Below are 24,321 nucleotides of genomic sequence, written 5' to 3'. Positions count from 1 at the left end.
TCCCTATCTTGCCACTGCATAATGTTTACTTACTGCCAGTACACGCAAATCTCATGGCCTGCGGTGCCCTGCATTTTTTACTACTACAAACTGATCACTGCATGCCGGTCACTGCCCTACACTTTTCTACTGCTAAATACAACACACTCCACAGCTCTGCACTGCCATTCTTACTGCTCACTGCCCTGCACCGCATACTGCTCACTACACTTTCTCTACCCTGTTTCCCCCGAAAATAAGACCTAGCGTGATTGTCGGTGATGGCTGCAATATAAGCCCTACCCCCCAAATAAGCCCTAGTTAAAGTCCTTGTAGGTCTTATTTTCAGGGTAGGGCTTATTTTCGGGGAAACAGGGTAGGGCTTATTTGGGGGGTAGGGCTTATAGTGCAGCCATCACTGACATTCACGCTAGGTCTTATTTGCGGGGAAACAGGGTATGTACTGCCCTGCACTGACACTACATTGCACACACTAGTTAGGCTCCATTCACACTAGCGCGTTTTTTGATGCATTTTGCATTTTGCAGAAATGCATGGGAATTTTTTAACATGGGATCCTATGGAACATGTTCACATCAATGCCTTTTTGTACCTCTGCGTTTTTGGAAAGGGTCAGGGACTTTTTTTCATGCAAAAAGCAGCGTTTTGCATGTAATGGATTTCAATGGACAAGCATCAAAAACGCAAGTGCACCGTTTTTGCAGTGTTTTTGCAGCGTTTTTGGTGCGTTTTTGGTGCGTTTTTGCCGTTTTTTTTTTTTGTAATTTTTTTTTAAGACTGTAAAAAAAAATGAAAAAAAAAAAAAACGCAAAACGCAAATCGCGGCAAAAACGCCGCAAAAACGCAGCAAAAACGCTACAAAAACGCTGCTGAAAAACGTGGCAAGCATGAAAAAAAACCCTCCAAAAACGCTCAAAAGCAACCTGCATAGGTGTGAATCGAGCCTAAAGGCAGTCACGGTGAGCAGGGGAGGGGGCCCCTATCAGGTAGGCTGTATAAGACCCTATGATTACCAATGGTGGTCCTGTAGCCACCTCTCTTGTAATTTCTCAACTCTAGAACATTCTCAACGCCTATGGAAATAGATTTGTTTCATGAAAACGAAGCTTAAAAGGACACAAACAATGTTGTTGCCATTACTTTATATGGATGTATTCACTACAGAAAATACAAGATGAAAAATACAAGTAGCAGCATTAGAGATCATTTTAAAATATGTATTATTACAGTGTTATTTGTTTGAAGAATACCATTGCACCTTTACAGTACTACACATGGTTAAGAAGAACAAGAATGAAAATGTATTATTTATTGTAAGGCAGGTGATTTTTGTCAGGAAATGCTAAATGCTAGTTTTGTAGTTGATATCTAGGTGTGCAATGTGTTCTGATGTATTGAAGCCCCGCAGTCGGATCTTTTACCCTTTCATTGATTTGTACTCGCATGGAATGGATGGGTCATCTTTTCGGGTCACTTCATAGGTACATGATTCCTCATTAAACATCGAGTTACATGCCTCTTGGTCATAGCCAGATGGTACAAGAACACTGTCAAAGAGAAGATAAATTTTACTCAATAATGTGTAAACAATGAGGTTGATTTACTAAAGGAGTATAGAGTTCTCTCTTTGGAAAGAGTGACAAGTGGATGATCACTTTGCTTTATTCAATAAGGTGAAATGGAATGGTATTCACTTTAAATATCCAATCATTTGCAAGGAAAACCAAAAAAGATACAGAAGTTTTGCTTACACTTGATTGCAGAGGCGGCCCGTCCATTAGGGGCGCTTGGGCGTCACCCCCCCCATCTATGCATCCGGCCACCTAATCTACATGCGGGACACCAGACGCATGGATTCAAATGTTTTGTTTTTTTTTTTTAAGCACGTGATTAGAGCCAAAGGCTCTAATAGGTTTCACAAAAGGGAGGGCTCGGGGCACACCCAGTTGTGTGACAATAGCGAATGAGTATCCACTATTGTCACACTGATCATTCTCCCGTGACCTGACTGACCGACAGCGTGGGGGGGGGGGTGCTGCAGGATGCGATCGGGGAGGGGTGGTTGTTTGCCGCCCCCCTCCAGAAAAAAAACACCAGCTGCCACTGCTTGATTGAATAATCAAAGTAAATACTGCTTCACCTTATTCACCAAGCTAAATGAACATTCTCAACTCCCATAGCCACTTCAGCTCTGGAAGATTTTACCCCCTTCATGACCAGGCCATCTTTTGGTATAGGCACTGTGCTTTTAACTGCCGATTGCATGGTCATGCAACACTTTACCCCCAAAAAATTGATATAATTTTTTTTTTACACAAAGTTTTCTTTTGGTGGTATTTAATCACCACTTTTTTGCGATATAAACGAAAAAAAAAAAAATGAAAAATTTTAAAACAAAAAAACAGGATTTTTTTGTTTATTCTATAAAACATATTGAGGAAAAAAAAATTTGAAAAAATCTAATTTCTTCATAAACTTTGGCCAAAATGTATTCTGTTACATGTTATTTATCAAAAAATCCCAATAAGTATACATTGATTGGTTTGCTTGAAAGTTATAGCACCTACAAACTATGGTATATATACTGGAATTCTTTTTTTTTTTTAATACTACTAATGGGGCCATCAATGACATATAAAGGGACTGCGATATTGCGGCAAACAATCTGACACTAACTGACACTGGGGGAACTGACTAACTGCCACTGACATCACCAGTGCCATTATAACAGTGATCAGTGCTAAAAATATGCACTGTCACTGTACTAATGACACTGCCTGGGAAGGGGTTCAACATCTAGGGAGATTAAGGGGTTAAATATGAGCCTAACTATGTGTAATGTGTGTACAGTGTGCTGCTTTTTACTAATGACCTCTCAATTTCTCATCCCTCATCCACGCCCTAAACCTGAAAGTAGGCAGCGATGTACCAGTACATCGCTTTGCTTACAGCGGCCATCTGTCTGCAGAAAAATGTGGATGGTCGTTAAGTGGTTAATAAATCAACCTAAATGTATACTGATACACAGACCTCCAGTAAAATGTAGCTGGAGGTGAAAAAACAGGGAATAAGGTGTATAAATCTGAGTCATCTCTCTGTTCCCAGCCCTTTGCATTGTTCTGATCCCTTTAGATTCACATTTCCTCCACATTCTTACGGGGCTACACACGGTCGGATTTTCCGATGGAAAATGTCCGATCGGAGCGTGTTGTCGGAAATTCCGACCGCGTGTGGGCTCCATCGGACATTTTCCATCGGATTTTCCGACACACAAAGTTGGAGAGCAGGAGATAAAATTTTCCGACAACAAAATCCGTTGTCGGAATTTCCGATCGTGTGTACACAAATCCGACGGACAAAGTGCCACGCATGCTCAGAATAAATAAAGAGATGAAAGCTATTGGCCACTGCCCCGTTTATAGTCCCGACGTACGTGTTTTACGTCACCGCGTTCAGAACGATCGGATTTTCCAACAACTTTGTGTGACCGTGTGTATGCAAGACAAGTTTGAGCCAACATCCGTCTGAAAAAATCCTAGGATTTTGTTGTCGGAATGTCCGAACAAAGTCCGACCGTGTGTACGGGGCATTAGTATGGCAGGAAAAGAACATTTCCTGTCTGATGACAGATATGTAATCAGAGAAGCTGGAACAATACCAGATCAGATCCTTTGGAAACTGAATTGAGGAGGAATAACATTTACACCTGTGACATCCCATAACACATCTGTAATTCACTAGGACTGGACTGATTATTTGTGATCCTAAAGCATTTTTTAAGTCTTTGATAGTATAAGGGAGGTTTGAATTGGAGCTAAACTCTCTCAATCAACATTATCTATTTTAATCCCTATGCTGCTAGCATTAGTAAATAGATATGAAGGTATATTATATTTACTGTTTTTATTTTTATTTTACATTTTTTTCAGTTGCTTCCTGGCTTTTGGCCTAGGCCAAAATGATGTTATACATCCCAGGCGTCTTCATGGACATTTTTTTTTTCTTTCATCGGGAGGAGGGGCTTTCTCAGCTAAGCATAACCTCTTACCTGCATGCCTGGCCTAAGGGTGGATGGATTCCAGAAAGTAAATGCTACTTAAGTCATCTTCCCTTGCTCAAGATGGCCATGGCTAGCAATGCTCAGGGGTGTTTTCCAAAGTGATTTCTCAATAAAATAAAGCATGGAGACATGGATGAATGGGTGACTTTACTTTAAAAATTAAAAATGAATTAAATAGCATTTTCACTTTGTGCTGCTCAGATACAGTTTAGTTCTGTTTTAAGATTCAACATTTTCTTGTTATCTGTGGCCCTAATGGAGAAAATTCTTCTAACTTCCAGACCTCAGCAGAGGAAGTAAGAGGAATCTTCTAAACAAGGTTACTAACCATTTAACTCTCTAATAAAGCGGTTGTTTACCGCTGGCCTTTTTTTTTTTCCCCCTGCAAAGTAAAGTCATTATGTGCTAGTATGCATCCCTGCGATGTCAGCACTGCAGGGAATCCCATCTTCACCTGTCTTTCTTCTGGGTTTGCGGGCTCCGGCTCTGCTTGCACACGGGAGCCGCCCTTAATGGCACAGTGTTCTGAAGGAACCGCACGGGTCGCCGTTCCTTCAGAGCGCGTGCGCCAGTGATTTCACTGGCTGTAGGTAATGTAAATATCTCCTAAAAGATGCACATTTAGGAGATATTTACACTACCTATCGGTAAGCCTTTTTATAGGCTTACCTATATTTATATGTCAGTAAAGGAAGTTTACCTCCTCTTTAACAACAAAGTCATTGCTGTATGTACATCTGTTGCAGAGATTCTCCTCATTTCATATCCTGGGGACCATGAAGAAAGTAAAGAAAGTCTTGCTCAATAGGGACAACAAGCAGTAATAAATACTGGGCAGGAATTCTATCTCTTCCCTGCAATATACAGTGCTGTCAAAAAGTATTTGCCCCTTTCTGATTTTTTTTTTTTTTTTGCATATTTGTCACACTTAAATGACTCAGATGATCAAATTAATTTTATTATTACACAAATATAACCTGAGTAAATACAAAATGCAGTTTTTAAATGATGGTTTTATTTATTAAGGCAAAAAAGCTGTCCAAACCTGCCTGGCTTTATGTGAAAAAGTAATTGCCCCCTAAACCTAATAACTGGTTGTGCCACCATTGGCGGAAACAACTGCAATCAAGCGTTTGCGATAACTGGCAATGAGTCTTTCACATTGCTGTGGAGCAATTTTGGCTGACTCTTCTTTGCAGAATTGTTTTAATTCAGCCACATTGGAGGGTTTTGCATGTTACAGGTCTTGATACAGCATCTCAATTGGATTTAAGCCTGGGCTTTGACTAGGCCACTCCAAAACCTAAATTTTGCTTTGTTTGAACCATTTGGAGGTGGACTTGCTGTTGTGTTTCAGATCATTGTCCTGCTGCATAACCCAAGTGCACTTGATCTTGAGGTCACGAACTGATGGCTGGACATTCTCCTTTAGGATTTTCTGGTAGAGCTCAGAATTCATGGCTCCATCAATTATGGTAAGTCGTCCAGGTCCTGAAGCTACGAAGCAGCCTCAGACAATCATGATACCACCACCATGTCTGACTGTTGGTATGGTGTTCTTGTTATGAAATGCTGTATTCGTTTTATGCCAGATGTAATGGGACGCACACCTTCCAAAAATTTACATTTTTGTCTCATCAGTCCACAGAATATTGCCTAAAAGTCTTGGGGATAATCAAGATGTTGCTTGGTAAATGTGAGATGAGCCTTTGTGTTCTTTTTATCAGCAGTGGCTTTGGCCTTGGAACTCTCCCATAGCCAATGAGGCCTGCAGTTCTTTAGATGTTGTTCTGGGTTCTTTTATGACCTCCTGGATGAGTCGTCGTCATGCTCTTGGAGTAATTTTTGTAGGCGGCCATTCCTGGGAAGGTTCATCACTGTTCCAAATTATCTCCATTTGGGGATAATGGCTCTCCCTTTGGTTCACTGGAGTTCCAGTACCAAAGCCTTAGAAATGGCTTTGAAACCCTTCCTAGACCGATACATGTACATTACTTTGTTTCTAATCTGTTCTTGAATTTTTTAGATTGTGGCATGATGTGTGGCTTTTTGTGATCTGTTAGCGTGCTTCACTTTGTCAGACAGCTTCTATTTATGTGATTTCTTGATTCAACAGGTCTGACAGTAATCAGGCCTGGGTGTGGCAAGTGAAATTTAACTCAGCTTTCCAAAAAATTGTGGTTAATCACAGTTCATTCATGATTCAGCATGGGAGGGGGCAATTACTTTTTCACATAGGCAGGTTTAAACAGATTTTTTCCCTTAATAAATGAAATAATAATTAAAACTGCATCTTGGATTTACTCCAGTTATCTTTGTGAAATATTAAAATTTGTTTAATGATCTGAATCATTTAAGTGTGAGAAATATGTGAAAAATAAAAAATCAGGAAATCAGGAAGGGGCAAAAACCTGTTCACAGCACTGTATATGTGTAGCACCCTCTAGTAGTGTGCTAGAGAGGTTAGGTAAATTTGAGCAGGCCTGGCTGGTTGCTAGGCCTGTTTGTTTTCATTCTGGGTTGGGAGTGGCTCAGAGTGGTGCTGGGTGACTCACAGGTGACATCAATGGGACCTCCTACTTCTTTCCAGAAGGTTGGCAAGAGAGGCTGGAGGGGAGATGAAGCCACATGGAGTGTTCTGGGGAGCCCTGACCAATCCTCAACTTGGATTTGCTGGGGGCAGGCCTCCTCAAATACCCAGGGTCAGCCCAGCTGGAGAGGAGTTGTCAGTTAAAGAGCTGGAGTGAGAGAGTGCTGAGGCTGTCGGGGTCTTAGAGGGAGTTCCCCAGTCTGGGGGGAGGGGGTGACCTAGGGCCTGGGCTCGGGTGCAGTCGGGACCCCTTTCAAGAACACATGAAAAGGTCCTGGACCGGAGGCACAAGAGAGAGCGAGGACAGAGGGAAAGTGCACTGCTGAGAGACTCCAGGGAGAACAACTGGTCGCAGCCAGGAGGGCTGGTGAGTGAGGCACAGTCAGGAGGACTGGGGAGGCACACCTGGGAGGACTGGGAGCTTGCAGTCAAAGATAGGTGCAGAACTAGAGGAGTGGACTGTGGAAGGGGCAGTGGAAAGAGGCAGCTGCAAACAGGAGGGCTGGCATGGCCTGAAGAGAGCTAACTGGGATCAGTAGCTGTAGTTAGGACAACTGGAACAAGGACTTTCTAACATTTTTCTCTGCTATACCATGGTTTTCATAGTGCCAGGGATGTTGTTAGGATTGTAAAAGACCTGAGGCACCTTTGAGCAGATGAAGTAAAAAAGAAATGCGGTACGCTATGCGCGCTGTGGCAAAGAGTGGGTGTGAACAAGGTTTGTTAACAGAGAGAGGGGCTTAAGGGGCATGGTTAAATAAAACAAAAGCCTTCTTATAACCATAGAATATGCATAGATTGCTGTGCCACAAGAAGAGTCTCACAGACACGTATAAACCTCAGCACAATCATTTTATAAAATACAAAACATATGATTTTGTTTACACCAAAAACAGACACAGGGCTAACACTTTGTCTGAGTCTTCCTTAAAGAAGAACTTCATTAAAATAGTCAGGGATTACTTAACTACCAGCAACTGTTGAGACAAATAACACTGGGGTCAGATGTATGTAGTGTACAATATAGTGTATAGAGTACAGAGGTCTGTAATGTATAATACAGTGTATATAGTGCAGAAATGTGTCATGTAAAATATAGTGTATGTAGTGCAGGAATCTGTAATGTGAGAAAAAGAAAACATAAAAGCCTGACTGAGCTCAACCTCAAGTATACACTCTGTATGTTGTATCCATAGATAAGTATAAAAGGACCCAGTGATCTGACACATGTATAGAAATATAGAAATCAAATTTATTAAACACAACTATCTAGACAATACAAAACCCACTATATATCTCATAAAAGAATAATTGGCCAATTATTAAAAATACACACAACCATGGCAGCTGCAGGGAAGTTGTATAAACAACTTCCTCTCCCAGAAGAAAAAGGGGGAGAAAACACAAAAATATATTAGCACATATATAGATATTTGAATGTATGTATCCCGATGGGGGTACAATATGTGTCAGCAAAATCAATAATTATATGCGAGTACCTCCTCCGATTATAAGATGATAATTTATATCTCCTGGCTGAATATTGCAGAAAATTCCATAGACAGGGATTTTATGGTGAATTATATTCCAGAGCTAGTTAGAATCGAGTGTTATACAAAGTCTGTCAAGACCTTCTCCTGGATATGTAAATACGGTAGATCTAAACAACATATGGTCAACCTTTTTACATATCCAGAAGGTCTCTTAACGGACTTGTATAACATTTGATTGAAGTATGGGATTAGCTGTCAATTTGACAGCCAGGTCCCGCTTTGTCTCTCAGCTGTACTGACAGCAACTCCTGCATTAATATAACTTGCAAACACAGTTTTGAATTGTAACAGTGTATTTGTATTTGTTTAACGTGGTTCTAAAGCAGTGGTGGCTAGTGAAGTTTTAGGATGGGCGTGCCAGACACCCATCCCACTTCTTATAAGCCCCACCCCTTATAGAATCCACCCACTCTGTCCCCTGTATTCCACTTGCTTCTACCCATAGTGCCAGGAGTATACAGCTCAGCATTAGGGATGGGCCGAACACCCCCTGGTTCGGTTTGCACCAGAATATACGAACAGGCAAAAAATTTCTGCGAACATGCAAACCCTAATAAAGTCTATGGGAGACGAACATAAAAAACTAAAAGTGCTAATTTTAAAGTTTTATATGCAAGGTATTGTCATAAAAAGTGTATGGGGACCTGGGTACTGTCATAGGGGACATGTATCAATGCAAAAAAAGTTTTTAAAACGACCGTTTCTTCAGGAGCAGTGATTTTAATAATGCTTAAAGTGAAACAATAAAAGTGAAATATGCCTTTAAATATCGTGCCTGGGGGGTCCCCTTAGTCTGCCTGTAAAGTGATGCATCTGTGTGATGTGTACAACAATGCCGCAGCAATATGACACTTCTAAAGTAAAAAAGGTCATTCAAACTTGCTCGTTGCTGTAATATATTGCCTGCTCCCGGCAATATAGAAGAAAAATCAAGACAAAAAAATCGGCGTGGGTTCCCCCCCAGTCCATAGATTTAAATAGGGGAACTCTGCACCAAAATGTAAAAGAAAATTGGCATGGGGCCCCCCAAAATCCATACCAGACCCTTATCCGAGCAAGCAGCCTGGCAGGCCAGGAAAGGGGGGGACGAGTGAGCGCCCTGCCCCTGAACCATACCAGGCTGCTTGCCCTCAACATTGGGAGGGTGCTTTGTGGTCCCCTCCAAAGTACCTTGTCCCCATGTTGATGGGGACAAGGGCCTCATCCCCACAACCCTGGCCCGGTAGTTGTGGGGGTCTGCGGGTGGGGGCTTATCAGAATCTGGAAGCCCCCTTTAACAAGTTAGCCCACAGATCCCTCTCCCCCCATGTGAATGGGTATGGGATACATTTTACCCCTACCCATTCACCAAAAAAAGTGTCAAAAAGTAAAAACCACATTAGATAGATTTTGACAATTCCTATTAAAAGAAAAAAAAAAAGTGTTCCGCGATGTCCGTCCATCTTCAATCACGCCGCTCGACGGATCTGGGGGCTTATCGGAATCTGGAAGCCCCCTTTAACAAGTTGGCCCACAGATCCCTCTCACCCCATGTGAATGGGTATGGGATACATTTTACCCCTACCCATTCACCAAAAAAAGTGTCAAAAAGTAAAAACCACATTAGATAGATTTTGACAATTCCTATTAAAAGAAAAAAAAAAAGTGTTCCGCGATGTCCATCCATCTTCAATCATGCTGCTCGACGGACCTGAAAAATTAAAAAAAACAAAACAAAAAAAACTGGAAGGCCTCCATGGGAGGCCTTCCAGCGACTGCTGTCTTTTAGCTGTGACAGCTGTTATATAGGCAAGGGCGGGGCCACCCACTGACGTAACCAGATGACCCCGCCCCCTCTGATGTCACATGACTCCATAGGAATCAGCGGCGCTCTGACAGGCCCCTCTCCGCTTAATGAGCAGAGACGGACCTGTCATCCGTCGGCTTAGCGGAGATCAACGGAGAGATCTCCTGCTGAGCTGGCGGACTCTGCTGAGCGGATCCGCCTCATGTGAATGAGGCCTTAATGTGATCTATAAACTGTACAACTCAGTTGAATAACAAACTGAAATCTTTGAGGGAGGGGGAGTAAAAATAAAAAACTAAAATAATGTGGTTGCATAAGTGTGCACACCCTCTTATAACTGGGGATTTATCTGTGTTCAGAATTAGGCATTAGATATACCATGGAACGCAGTGAAGACAGTCATCATCAAGTGGAGAAAATATGGCACAGCAGTGATACTACGAAGAACAGGATGTCCCTCCAAAATGTATGAAAATACGAGAAGAAAACTGGTCAAGGAGGCTGCCAAGAGGCCTACAGCAACATTAAATGAGCTGCAGGAATATCTGGAAAGTACTGGCCGTGTGGTACATGTGACAACAATCTTCCGTATTCTTCATATGTCTGGGCTATGGGGTAGAGTGGCAAGATGGAAGCCTTTTATTACCAAGAAAAACATCCAAGCCTGGATAAATTTTGCAAAATCACATCCATTTTCAGGGACTCTTTTTTTACCAGTGGTATATTTAGAGTAGCTGACATCCCCTATGTTCCTCTCTACATCACAATAGTAATCACAAAACTAAATGAGTAGTAATAATGGGCAGAACAAATATGTTGACTGAGAAGATTTCCTTTAGTTGAACTAACAAAAGTGTGCCCATTCTAGAGCTGGTAACATTGAGGATATTCAATATAATTTTAAAGAACTGATTTTGTGGGTAAGAGGCATAGGGGAGGAGTATGGTTGGTATAAAAATGGGAAGTATGTACAGGTGAGGAAGAGGAATGTGGAGGGTATAACAGTGGGCACTATGTACAGGAGAGGAGTGTGGAGGGTATGACAGTGGGCGGTATGTACAGGAGATGAGTGTGCAGGGTATGACAGTGAGCAGTATGCACAGCAGAGGCATGTGGAGGGTTGACAGTGGGCACTATGTACAGGAGAGGAGTGTGGAGGGGATGACAGTGGGCAGTATGTACAGGAGAGGAGTGTGGAGGATATGATGGGGGCAGTGTGTGCAGGAGAGGAGTGAGGAGAGAAAGACAGTTGGCAGTATGTACAGAAGGGAAGTGTGCAGGGTATGATGGGGCCAGTATGTACAGGAGAGGAGTGTGAAGGGTATGAGAGTGGGCAGTGTGCACAGGAGAGGAGTGTAAAGGGTATGACAGCCAGCACTACATGCAGTAGAGGAGTTTATGAAAGTGAGCGGTATGTACAGTAGAGCAGTGTGGAGGGTATGATACTGAGCAGTATGTACAGGAGACGAGTGTGGGGGGTATGACAGTAGACAATCTGTACAGGAGAGGAGTGTGGAGGGTATGACAGTGGGCACTATGTACAGAAGAGAAGTGTATAACAGTGGGCAGTATGTACAGGAGAGGAGTGTGGAGGGTATGACAGCAGGCAATATGTACAAGAGAGGAGTGTGGAGGGTATGACAGTGGGTAGTATGCACAGGAGAGGATTGTGGAGGGTATGACAGTAGGCACTATGTACAGGAGAGAAATGTATAAAAGCGGGCACTATGTGCAGGAGAGAAATGTATGACAGTGGGCAGTATGTACAGGAGAGGAATGTGGGGGGTATGACAGCAGGCACTATGTGTGGGAGAGAAATGTATGACAGAGAGCAGTATGTACAGGAGAGGAGTGTGGAGGGTATGACAGTGAACAGTATGTATAGGAGAGAAGTGCAACGACCATCATTTTATTCCCTAGGGTGTCGGCTAAAACAATATATATATATGTTTGGGGGTTCTGAGTCATTTTGTGCAAAAAAAATATGATTTTTACATATAGGAGAAAAGTGTCAGAATTGGCCTGGGTGGCAAGGGGTTAATTACCATAAGCAATATACAAATAATTATTATATATTGTTTTTAAGGAAATGTACTATATTTTAAAAAACTGTACGCAAGCAGGTGGCTTAACGGACAAATTACTGAAGTTGGAAGTTATAACTTCCAACTAGTAATTTCACAGTAAATAGATAAATAATAAATTATTATGTTATAACATATAGCATAATAATATATGATTTAGCTTGATTAAAAAACAGTACCTTTTCAGCAGCAAAAGATTCTCATTCTCCCTCTTAACTGTGTGAGAAAAACATGGGATTGTGGGTAAATCTTATACCCATAAACACATGTATTTCCTTGTAATTAAGAGGGCTGGGCTGGAAGGGGGCATGTGCCTTTTATTGGACAGCTGGGGCTAATAGTGCTTTACCATTGGTCCAAGACTCCAAGCTGTCCATTTTTTTACTCTAATTGACCACTGATGATGCTTTTTTTTTCTCCTACTTACCACTGATGTTGAGGCATTTTTTTCCTTCTACTGACCACTGATGTGACGTTTTTTCCTCCTACTGACAACTAACACCAGGGCATTTTGTTCCTTCCTTTGATCACTGGTACTAGGACATAGTTTCCTCCTACTGATCACTACCAGTAGGATATAATGTCCTCCTACTGAACATGAACACCAGGACATAATTTTCTCCTACTGACCACTGACACCAGGACATAATTTTCTCCTACTCACTACCCAAATCCTTTTGATACAGAAAGACATATATCAACAGAAGTCCACACAGACAGGTCCATAAATATTGGGACATCGACACAATTCTAATCTTTTTGGCTCTATACACCACCACAATGGTTTTGAAATGAAACAAACAAGATGTGCTTTAACTGCAGACTTTCAGCTTTAATTTGAGAGTATTTGCATCCAAATCAGGTGAGCGGTGTAGGAATTACAACAGTTTGTATATGTGCCTCCCACTTTTTAAGGGACTAAAAGTAATGGGACAGATTAACAATCATCCATCAAACTTTCACTTTTTAATACTTGGTTGCAAATCCTTTGCAGTCAATTACAGCCTGAAGTCTGGAATGCATAGACATCACCAGATGCTGGGTTTCATCCCTGGTGATGCCCTGCCAGGCCTCTACTGCAACTGTCTTCAGTTCCTGCTTGTTCTTGGGGCATTTTCCCTTCAGTTTTGCCTTCAGCAAGTGAAATGCATGCTCAATCGTATTCAGGTCAGGTGATTGACTTGGCCATTGCATAACATTCCACTTCTTTCCCTTAAAAAACTCTTTGGTTGCTTTTGCAGTATGCTTCGGGTCATTGCCCATCTGTACTGTAAAGTGCCGTCCAATGAGTTCTGAAGCATTTTTCTGAATATGAGCAGATAATATTGCCTGAAACACTTCAGAATTCATCCTGCTGCTTTTGTCAGCAGTCACATCATCAACAAATACAAGAGAACCAGTTCCATTGGCAGCCATACATGCCCACGCCATGACACTACCACCACCATGCTTCACTGATGAGGTGGTATGCTTTGGATCATGAGCAGTTCCTTTCCTTCTCCATACTCTTCTCTTCCCATCACTCTGGTACAAGTTGATCTTGGTCTCATCTGTCCCATTACTTGACCAGTTGTCCCATTACTTTTGGTCCCTCAAAAAGTGGGAGGCACATATACAAACTGTTGTAATTCCTACACCGTTCACCTGATTTGGATGTAAATACCCTCAAATTAAAGCTGAAAGTCTGCAGTTAAAGCACATCTTGTTTATTTCATTTCAAATCCATTGTAGTGGTGTATAGAGCCAAAAAGATTAAAATTGTGTCAATGTCCCAATATTTATGGACCTGACTGTATATAATCAAGTGTCCATCAAATAAACTTGTATAGGTTAAAATAAATAAAAACTAGAACAACTTGCAAAATGTAATTAACAAGTTATTCCCCTCTTCAAACTTTAAATCATCAAATGTGCTCCCTCAGATGGTCCTACACTCATGGAGTGTTGTTGACCCCAACAAATAAAGCTTTGAAGTCAGTTGCGCTTTAGATTGCAGACATCCTGGGCTAGTTGTTTCTTCAGCTTACTCCTCCAGGTATATAATATTAAATAAAACACTGTCTTGTGTAAATTTTCTCCTACTGACCACTGACACCAGGACATCATTTTCTTCTAGTGACCACTGACACCAAAACATAATTTTCTCTTACTATCCACTGACACCAGGACATACTTTTTTCCTATTGACCACTGTCAGCAGGGCATTTTTCCCCCTGACCACTAATGTGGCGTTAGGCTTTTTTCTCCCCCACTGACCAATCACATGGGGCATTTTTCCAACTGCTTACCATTGCCTTTTTAGGGTCCCGTCATTTCTAATTACACCTCTGTTCTGTAGCATTGTACTTCAATTGGACAACCCTAAATGTATGAATTATTCATTTTTCCCATTTGTTACAAATGTAATTTTTTTTAAATGAATTACTGTATTTTTTGTTTGGCAGGTTTGGCAGGATGTTTAGGAATAAGGAAGCCGAGTATACTCCTTTTCAGTTGTGAGTTTGTGCAACAATAAGAAAACCTATTTTCATTTCTCATTCAGGAATACATTTGACATCATACCTGTTGCAACAGTACAGCCCACTCTGTGAACACTCGCACTCTTCACATTTGACAGTCCACTTGGTATTTATTTCATGAAATGTACCTTTGTGCATACACCCTAGAGGAAGAAATATAATGGATTAAGGCTAATTTTCCAGCAGGGATGAATTGGGGGATGGGGTCAAAGGTTAGAGGATGGTGAGAATGTTCCCAGAAAGGAGCATTATATAATAGAATTGAAGCAGAAATAATAGAAATAAGGCAACCAACACATCTTGATGGCTGGATAAGCACCTGTTCACACACAGAGGTTGATGTACTAAAACTGGAGAGTGCAAAATGTGGCGCAGCTCTGCATAGAAACCAATCAGCTTCCAGTTTTTTTTTTTTTTTTGTCAAAATTAAATTGAACAGGCTGAAGTTAGAAGCTGATTAGCTGCCATGCACAGCTGCACAAGATTTTGCAAATCAACCCCATAGTGTGGTGACATACGTTTTACCGCAGTGGATGAACACAGGTCACTGCTAGAAAACAGTTGTTTTTTTCATGTGTCCTATTCACACTGTAACACTCCCCAGAGGTGTAATGAGATGCAATAAATTGTAGACATGCAGAATCGCATGTCAGTGTACAACAGTGCAACGCAGCATGCTGCTGTACAGTGTACAGTGACATGAATGAAGTGTCACTTTTGTGCACTTCAAATAAAGTTGGTACAAAAAAAGGGAGCTGTTTGACGTGCTCGCATCGCACAGCCCACTACCAACGGCTCACTGCAGCAAGAACAGACAGGTGCCGCATACTAAACCGCTGCAGTTTAGTGTGCGGCAGCTGTCCAGGGCAGTGTGAACCAGCCCTACAAATGCATTGGGAAATGTAAGAGCTGCTTATCTAAGGCAGCTAGGATCAGGTGCTTTGTCCTTACTAATGAAAGCAGCCATTGGCCTTACACTTTGAATTACTAAAGGGCTGTCAGTCATCAGAAAGGTGAACATTTCAGGGAAAGAATACTACTTGTGTATCACTCAAAGGGCCTGATTTATCAAAGAGTCAGCTTGGGTGAAATATGGGGATGTGGAATGTGCTCAGGCTTCCTTTACTATCGAGGGAAATGGTGCTGAAGCTGAACTTCAGGCAGATATAAAACACAATTTAAAGCAGGTGGCCAGTAATACAACTAAAAGATAAACCAGCAGAGCATATTGGAAATTGTACCAGTACAGAATAAAAGGAGATCTGTAAGGGCCCATGCATACTGCAGCTAAAAAAAAAACAAAGCTGCTTTTACAGGCATTTGAGATTTTATTTCTCTGTCTCCCATGATGTATGCTGGGACTTGTGCACAAGCATGGCAATACTGTGATTTTTAGACCCCTTTCACACACACAGCGTGGCCACGGCCGCGGTAGCGGTAAAGTGCCGCTAGTTTTAGCGGCACTTTATGGATGTTTTAGTTGCACTTTTCAGCCCCGCTAGCGGCTGAGGAATAGGTTAAATGCGCCTGAAAAGCGCCGCTGCTGAAGCGCTTTGTAAGCACGCTTCGGCAGCGGTGCCCATTGAATTCAATGGGCAGGGGCGGTGGAGGAGCGGTGTATACACCACTCCTAAACTGTTCCAAAGATGCTGCTTGCAGGACTTTTTCTAACAAGCGCACCGCTCCATTGTGAAAGAACTTGGGCTTCACACTGGGGCTGCAGGGGAGGCATTTTTCAGGTGCTTTACATGCGCTATTTTTAGCCCTTTAGCACCTGAAAAGTGTCTCCAGTGTGAATGAAAGGGGTCTTATGCCGCGTACACACGAGCGGACTTTCTGGCGGACTAGGTCCGACGGGATTAGTCCGGCGGACAATTCGATCGTGTGTGGGCTCCAGCAGACTTTTTTTCCCAAAAGTCAGACGGACCTAGAAATAAAACATGTTTCAAATCTGTCTGATGGACTCGAGTCCGGTCGAAAAGTCCGCTCGTCTGTATGCTAGTTCGACGGACTAAAACCGATGCTAGGGCAGCTATTGGCTACTGGCTATGAACTTCCTTATTTTAGTCCAGTTGTACGTCATCACGTACGAATCCGTCGGACTTTGGTGTGATCGTGTGTAGGCAAGTCCGTTCATTTGAAAGTCCGACGGACCTACGCTGCAAAGTCCGTCGGAAAGACTGTTGGACCTAGTCTGTCGAAAAGTCCGCCGGGGTGTACATGGCATTAGTGTACAAATAAAAGAGATGTGGGAAATTATGGAATTTACTTCTACAGAGAAGTAGAGAAAGTGAGCAAAACTTTTCCTTGTGAATGGTTGTGCCAGTAAAACCCAATAGAGTTACAGGGTTCAAAATGTAAATTTTCTGGTACTTACCTTTAGTTCTTGTTTTAAAGTCCATGTTTAATTTATCCTGTGTACAGACAGCACTGGACAGTGCCACTGAAACTACGAGCACAATACACACTGTCAAAAGGATCCTCTGCAAAAGATGAATGAAAAGATCATAAACATCAATGTTTTTTCCTTTCAGTACAGGGAGGAAGACATGCATACTATCACATACACACAGGATAAAAATTGCTGAGTATATTTCATATAGTAAACAGCAATGTGCTAGGTAGACTGAGGTTGATATTTATAAAAGTTCTTATTTGGAGCTCTTTGTCTTCAATTCCTTTGATTATTTATAAGGCTTATTATAAAACAGCGCAAAGGTCTGTGGAGTTTTGTGACAGGGGAGTTCTTCTCCATATTGATTATTTAATAATCAATATTAAGCTACAAGTTAGGCAACAACTAGAAAGATAGGGGTATATGTGTAAAGATATTGCATAGCCATTCACCCAGTTAAATGGCATGTATGTTTGTTCTGTGTGAATGGGGCCAAAAACGAATGTTATTAGGCTACATCCTGCACTTTTGGTTTGTACATTATTGATTTTAAATAGAAAATACCACATTTGGCCACTAGACAGAGCTAAGTTTTATAGGACATTTCTATGGTAATTCTCTTCATCTAGTGACCAAATGCAGTATTTTACATTAAAAAACAACAATTTTCAATTGAAAACCAAAGAATATAGCCTAATAATAAAAGCTTTTTTTCTCCCATTCACATAGAATGAATGTACATGCACTTTCAGTGGACGAATGGCTATGCAAGTTCTTTAGAAATGAACTCCTCACTGTTGTGTCTCTTGGGGGAATTCTCCTTAATAGGAATGGAAGCAAAAAAAAAATGTACAAGGTTCTAACCCATCCCGCATCTATATAAAAAAGCAAATAGATATACTTTAAGTATGAATAGACAAATATAATACAATAATATATAGATAAATCAATGTTTCTATACCTATATCCTTCCTTATCTATAGAGTAGTTTACTTTAATTATTTTTTATAGATTTATATTTATTAGCATGCACTATTATAATAAGCATGTCCTGATTATAATAAGAAGGAAAATGCAAAGAATACCCAATCACATGCAAGGAAAATGAAAATACTTTTTTGCTTGCACATGATTGAATGATTGAAATCGGCAGAGCTTCCCCTCAGATCTAGAACACATGCACATGCAGTGCACAGGATATTTGCCTTTAGTAAATCAACTCCATTGTCTTTTAATAATAAGCAAGATATATTACATGTGTTGGCAGGTGTAGTGCCCTTTTAGAGATTCTTTCACCCCACCCCAGTGATGTTAGTGGGTGGAGTCTCTGTCTTTTATTATCTGTTGTGGGTGGGTCCCAGAGCTGATGGTAGCATGTCAATAGGTCACCCCTGACCAATATCATGTAGGTCTTTGATCTATGCAAGAGAGAGAGTCTCCTATGGGACAGATTGACAAGATGCTTGAGATGAGGACCCATGTTGGGGGACTTGCAATGGAGAAGGCAGAAAAAAATCAGCTACCCCTGACCTAAATCTTGTAGGTCTGTAGTCTGGAGAGTAGAGGCTTTCTGGGCTGGGACTGGCAGTACATCCCAAGAGATGACCCATAGTTGAGGAACTTATAATATACTGTTTGGGAAGGTGGCTGCTGTTCAACAAGTCATATTAATGGGATTGTTGTGCTATACAGTGGAACCTCGGTTAACGAGTAAAATGTGGTGTGCAGTACCGCATTTGGCCAGAGGTGCGAGCAGGGGCGGATCCAGGGGGGGGGCAACGGGGCAATTGCCCCCTCCGAGAAATGCGGGTGAGTGAGCCGGCGGGCGGCTCCGTAACTGAGAGAGCCGCCGGGCGGCTCGGCGGCTCCATAGGTGAAAGAGCCGCCGGGCGGCTCCGTAGAGACAGACAGCGGCAATGGCGTTGTTAGGTGGGTGCGGGGGTGTGCGGTCCGCACCCGGGTGACACCCGCCAGAGGGGTGACACCCGTAGGTAGCGGCACGCACCGCTAACACCGCCCGCTGACCTGATCTGCTTCTCAGGTCTTGCGCTGTGTGTGTGCCTCAGCGCAGTGGACTGAAGCCGCCTCCCCCTCCTCTCTGTTTACATTCACACAGGAGGAGGAGGAGCTCGAGGGACACACACGGCTGTGTGTATCTTCCGGTCCGCGCTGTTCTGAGGTCTGTATTAATGGGGGCTCTGCACTGAGGGGGATTCAGTACCAATTAGGGGCTCTGCACTGAGGGGGATTCTGTACCAATGGGGGGCTCTGCACTGAGGGGGATTCAGTACCAATTAGGGGCTCTGCACTGAGGGGGATTCTGTACCAATGGGGGGCTCTGCACTGAGGGGGATTCTATACTAAGGGGGGGCTCTGCACTGAGGGGGATTCAGTACCAATTAGGGGCTCTGCACTGAGGGGGATTCTGTACCAATGGGGGGCTCTGCACTGAGGGGGATTCTGTACCAATGGGGGGCTCTGCACTGAGGGGGATTCTGTACCAATGGGGGGCTCTGCACTGAGGGGGATTCTGTACCAATGGGGGCTCTGCACTGAGGGGGATTCTGTACCAATGGGGGGCTCTGCACTGAGGGGGATTCTGTACCAATGGGGGGCTCTGCACTGAGGGGGATTCTATACTAATGGGGGGCTCTGCACTGAGGGGGATTCTGTACCAATTAGGGGCTCTGCACTGAGGGGGATTCTGTACCAATGGGGGGCTCTGCACTGAGGGGGATTCTGTACCAATGGGGGCTCTGCACTGAGGGGGATTCTGTACCAATGGGGGGCTCTGCACTGAGGGGGATTCTGTACCAATTAGGGGCTCTGCACTGAGGGGGATTCTGTACCAATGGGGGGCTCTGCACTGAGGGGGATTCAGTACCAATTAGGGGCTCTGCACTGAGGGGGATTCTGTACCAATGGGGGGCTCTGCACTGAGGGGGATTCAGTACCAATTAGGGGCTCTGCACTGAGGGGGATTCTATACCAATGGGGGGCTCTGCACTGAGGGGGATTCTGTACCAATGGGGGGCTCTGCACTGAGGGGGATTCTGTACTAATGGGGGGCTCTGCACTGAGGGGGATTCTGTACCAATGGGGGGCTCTGCACTGAGGGGGATTCTGTACCAATGGGGGGCTCTGCACTGAGGGGGATTCTGTACCAATGGGGGCTCTGCACTGAGGGGGATTCTGTACCAATGGGGGGCTCTGCACTGAGGGGGATTCTATACTAATGGGGGCTCTGCACTGAGGGGGATTCTATACCAATGGGGGGCTCTGCACTGAGGGGGATTCTGTACCAATGGGGGGCTCTGCACTGAGGGGGATTCTGTACCAATGGGGGGCTCTGCACTGAGGGGGATTCTGTACCAATGGGGGCTCTGCACTGAGGGGGATTCTGTACCAATGGGGGGCTCTGCACTGAGGGGGATTCTGTACCAATGGGGGGCTCTGCACTGAGGGGGATTCTATATTAATGGGGGTTCTGCACTGAGGGGGATTCTATACTAATGGGGGCTCTGCACTGAGGGGGATCTATACTAATGGGGGCTCTGCACTGAGGGGGGATTCTATACTAATGGGGGCTCTGCACTGAGGGGGGATTCTATACTAATGGGGATTACAACATCTCTCTGCTGCCTGTCTCTGGGACACACGAGACCACCTTAGCAGGTGGCAAGTGACAATCTTCATCTGGTGACAGGCGACGTGGCAAGAGACAATCCGCAACATGTGGCAGGCGACGTGGCAAGTGACACACTCGGGGCTCCCACTGATTCTGCATTATGGTGAGTTAAACTATTTAATTTTTTATAACAATGTAATAATAGTAATAATGCGTTTCAGTCATCCTGACACCATAACAACCATGGTGCCGTGATGATTGAAGCGCCAACACCAGCCATTTCCCCGATAGATGTACCCCAAAAAAATATATTTTCTGGCAGTGCCCCTCCCGAGACTAGACTCTGGATCCGCCCCTGGGTGCGAGGGCACCGGTGATACTCAGAACAGTTTGGAGCTGTTCAGAACCGTTCAGAAATACTCAGAAGCATTCGGAAACACTCGGAAATACTCAGTTTCCGAGCCTTTCTGAGGGTTTCCGAGTTCAGCCGAGCTGTATTTGCAAGTATTTGCGAGGCTCTCCGGCGCCCCCCACCTCTGGCCACATGCGGTATTGCATGCAATAAAAGTCAATGTGGAACATATTATCTTCATTTCCATTGACTGCTATGGGGAAACTTGCTTTGATATGCGAGTGCTTTGAATTGCAAGCATTCTCCTGGAACGGATTATGCTCGTAATCCAAGGTTCCACTGTACACTGTGAAGAGGAATATCATTATGTCAATGTGATATGCAAGTTGTTCTTCAGTAAATCTTTGAAAAGACATTTTGTGTGGACATTAATTATTCAGGAGAACAGGCCTCTGGTCAGGAATTTGTGAGTACTGTGAAGAGGGTGGGCCTCAGGCCTGGAGTATCTGTGACACAATATGGTGGAGTCTAATAGACAGGTATGTGTGTATTCCATCTAGAGAAGAAGAAGGGAGCCAGCTTGGTGGGAACCGCTGTCCAATCAAGTTCCCTTACTCACAGAAAGTACTTAGGTAAGTCCATGACTTTGAGAGTTCTGTTTCATCATTCTAAAGAGTAAATTCTATAAAATACATCAGCAGTTTTACAAAAAGGTTATGAAAGTCATGTCATCTCTATGCTTTTTTTTTTTCTAATATGCTTTTACGCTACATATTTTGTATCAGTTCCCGGTCACCTGACCGATGTGTTTTCTTTCTCTTCTGAATAGAAAAAAAGCAAAATGTGTACTATTGTTTCTGGGCCCTACTATGGGTATGAACAACAAATCAGACAAACTAATGCAAACACACCACCACAGGATGGTACTGTGGTTGTATAAATAATAATAAGAAGTGCTACATCCTATTATTTAAGATTTGGTTAAATTAGGAGAAATATGGACTTTACAGGCACCATGTAAGAAACTGTTTTTATTATAACAAACTTACAAAATTTCTCAAACGCCTATACAAATAATATAGGCTTATATAAATGATAATCAGCACGTCCAACTCTAATCGCTGGGCCAGGGTCGATAATTGTAACAACTACTGGGAAGATCCCTTAGCAGAGTGGGAGCAGGATAACGTTTTGAGAATGCAAGCTCGACATGTTTCACAATATATTGCTTCTTCAGGAGCTTATCAATATTTTTCACAATTGTAAGTATATATATACACATAGTGGCCCGAGGATCGATTCCTCGATATGAGCAGTCCAGCAGACACATGGGGAAGAAGTACTAGAATGGCTTGTAACAAGCTCACAAAATTAGGATGTCATCTCAAACAGTGAGCACGTACCATATAATCACACATAATGATGGTAGATAAAGAGATATGGCTCTGGATAGTCAGTTATAATGTTTATGGGCTATATGGTCAGAAATTGGTTATGATTAAAGTATTGAGTATGATTAAATGCAGGTCTTGCACAGCAAGAAATCCCATTTGTGTAGCTGGAAACAAGCTACCTGCCGGATGGTATGAATCCAATGGCGGAGTTGTCTTTCGGTTAGAGTTGGATGTGCTGATATCTTTTATGTAAGTCTGTATTCTTTTTTATATGCTTTTAAGAAATTTTGTACGTTTGTTATAATAAAAATAGTTTTTTTTTACATTGTTGCCTGTAAAGTCCATGATTCTCCTAATTTAACCAAATACAAACAACAAATAACATACACATGTGAGGTATTGCTGAAATCGTCAGGAGCAGGAAAATGTATTTTGGGCTATCCTTTGGTGGCAAGTTACTGTAACAGCAAGAAATATACAGCTAAATTTAAAAAAATATTATTTTTTTACTATTTTGGGCCAGTTTTCCTTGATAATATAAAACAAATCAGGAGATGTTCATTACCATTTACCTACAAAAGAAAACCCAATATGTCCTGTATAAAAAAAAGTATAATTCACCTGGATACACAAACTAGTTATGATATGTACGATTTTACTACCACATGTGAAGTTGCAAAATTGTGTTCAGGCATTATCATTTGGTTTGCCTTCCATCACTAAGGGGTTAATTAAATGTTTTAATACGTAGAAATGTGTTTATTTAATAAAGTTTCAATTTTAAAATGTCTGTTTACCTTTACTATTAGGAGTGTGTGTGTATATATATATATATATATATATATATATATATATATATAAACACACACACACGTGTGTTTGAGCTTTGGGGGTGCACACCCTAATGCAATAGGCTGCACACACCCATGACTGGCATGAATCATTCACTTATACCATTGTATGTAAATTTGTCGCTGGAGCCTGCAATAGGTGTGGAAAGGAGCCAAGAGCTGCTCCTTCTGGTAAATAGAATGCAAAATATTAAAATGAAATATTTCATATTTTTTATGACTAACATAAAAAATAATTTAAACTGATATTTTTTAGTCCTGACCATTCTGGAATATGTATGTACAGAGCTGCCACACATTCCATTTAAAGTCTAAACCAAATTACCAAATGTAATGTCTAAAGTTGACTTTAGCCTTTTTAGATTAAAATAATACCTGGTGACCTTGCCATAAAGTCATTGTTCAGACACTTCCTGTTTTAGTGGGGTTGATTTACTAACACTGGAGAGCACACAATTTGGTGCACCTCTGCATAGAAACCAATCAGCTTCCATTTTTTTTTGTCAAAGCTTAATTGAACAAGCTGAAGTTAGAAGCTGACTGGCTACCATGCACAGCTGCAACAGATTTTTCACTCTAAAATTATAATAAATCATCCCCAGTGTGTTCCTGCATTTTCACTCTGTCACCTCTGCACCTTGTGAAGACCCCTGGTGGAGACTACCAGCAGTGTACCAACATACATTGTACAAGTATGGTCCACTGTTGTCACAACTGGTAAGCTGGCATTAAGCAATGATGTGCAGCTGCCACTGGAGCAAGTGCACTTAGACAGGAAATGCCTGAACAAAAAAGACTGCAGGAGATCAGCAGTACTGAGATGCAGAAAAGTGAAAATCATTATTTATGAAAGAAATTAATAAATTATTGATTTAAAACGAAATATCATCCCGTTTAGATCTACTTCAAAAACCATTAGACTCACCATTTTTGCACAACTGTTTTTGCAAGGGCCCATCTCTGATCATTCACAAGTCACCATTTATATAGTATGAATGATGGTGAGAAATTGTCTGCCACACCAGTGAGGATTAAGAAATATAAGTGACGCTGTGATTGTCAGATGGAGAAGGACAAGGACATGTATTGACAGAGCGGTGTTTGGATGC

At 42.4% G+C, this 24,321-nt stretch overlaps 1 protein-coding gene across 1 annotated transcript; it reads right to left on the bottom strand.

Annotated features, from left to right (window-relative positions):
- Positions 1 to 1,196: 1,196 nt before the first annotated feature.
- LOC141106100 (beta-microseminoprotein-like) lies at positions 1,197 to 24,246 on the bottom strand. Its single transcript, XM_073596535.1, has 4 exons — positions 24,138 to 24,246; positions 16,970 to 17,075; positions 14,636 to 14,735; positions 1,197 to 1,547 (listed from the first exon to the last, which is right to left on the bottom strand). The coding sequence occupies exons 1-4, from the start codon at positions 24,168 to 24,170 to the stop codon at positions 1,418 to 1,420; spliced, it is 369 nt and encodes a 122-aa protein (XP_073452636.1). The 5' UTR covers positions 24,171 to 24,246; the 3' UTR covers positions 1,197 to 1,417.
- Positions 24,247 to 24,321: the final 75 nt, after the last annotated feature.

This window comes from Aquarana catesbeiana, linkage group LG08 (genome assembly GCF_042186555.1).
Source record: "Aquarana catesbeiana isolate 2022-GZ linkage group LG08, ASM4218655v1, whole genome shotgun sequence".
NCBI classification, from domain to species: domain Eukaryota; kingdom Metazoa; phylum Chordata; class Amphibia; order Anura; family Ranidae; genus Aquarana; species Aquarana catesbeiana.
The sequence above is the reverse complement of the archived record's forward strand: the minus strand, read 5'-3'. Positions and strand labels throughout refer to the sequence as shown.

Coding starts and splice junctions, on each gene's coding strand:
- LOC141106100 (XM_073596535.1), bottom strand. CDS start 24,170: ATGGGCCCTTGCAAAAACAGTTGTGCAAAAATG. Junction 17,076..24,137: donor AAAACAGTTGTGCAAAAATG/GTGAGTCTAATG, acceptor CATCTTTTGCAG/AGGATCCTTTTGACAGTGTG. Junction 1,548..14,635: donor GGGCTGTACTGTTGCAACAG/GTATGATGTCAA, acceptor TCTCTTTGACAG/TGTTCTTGTACCATCTGGCT.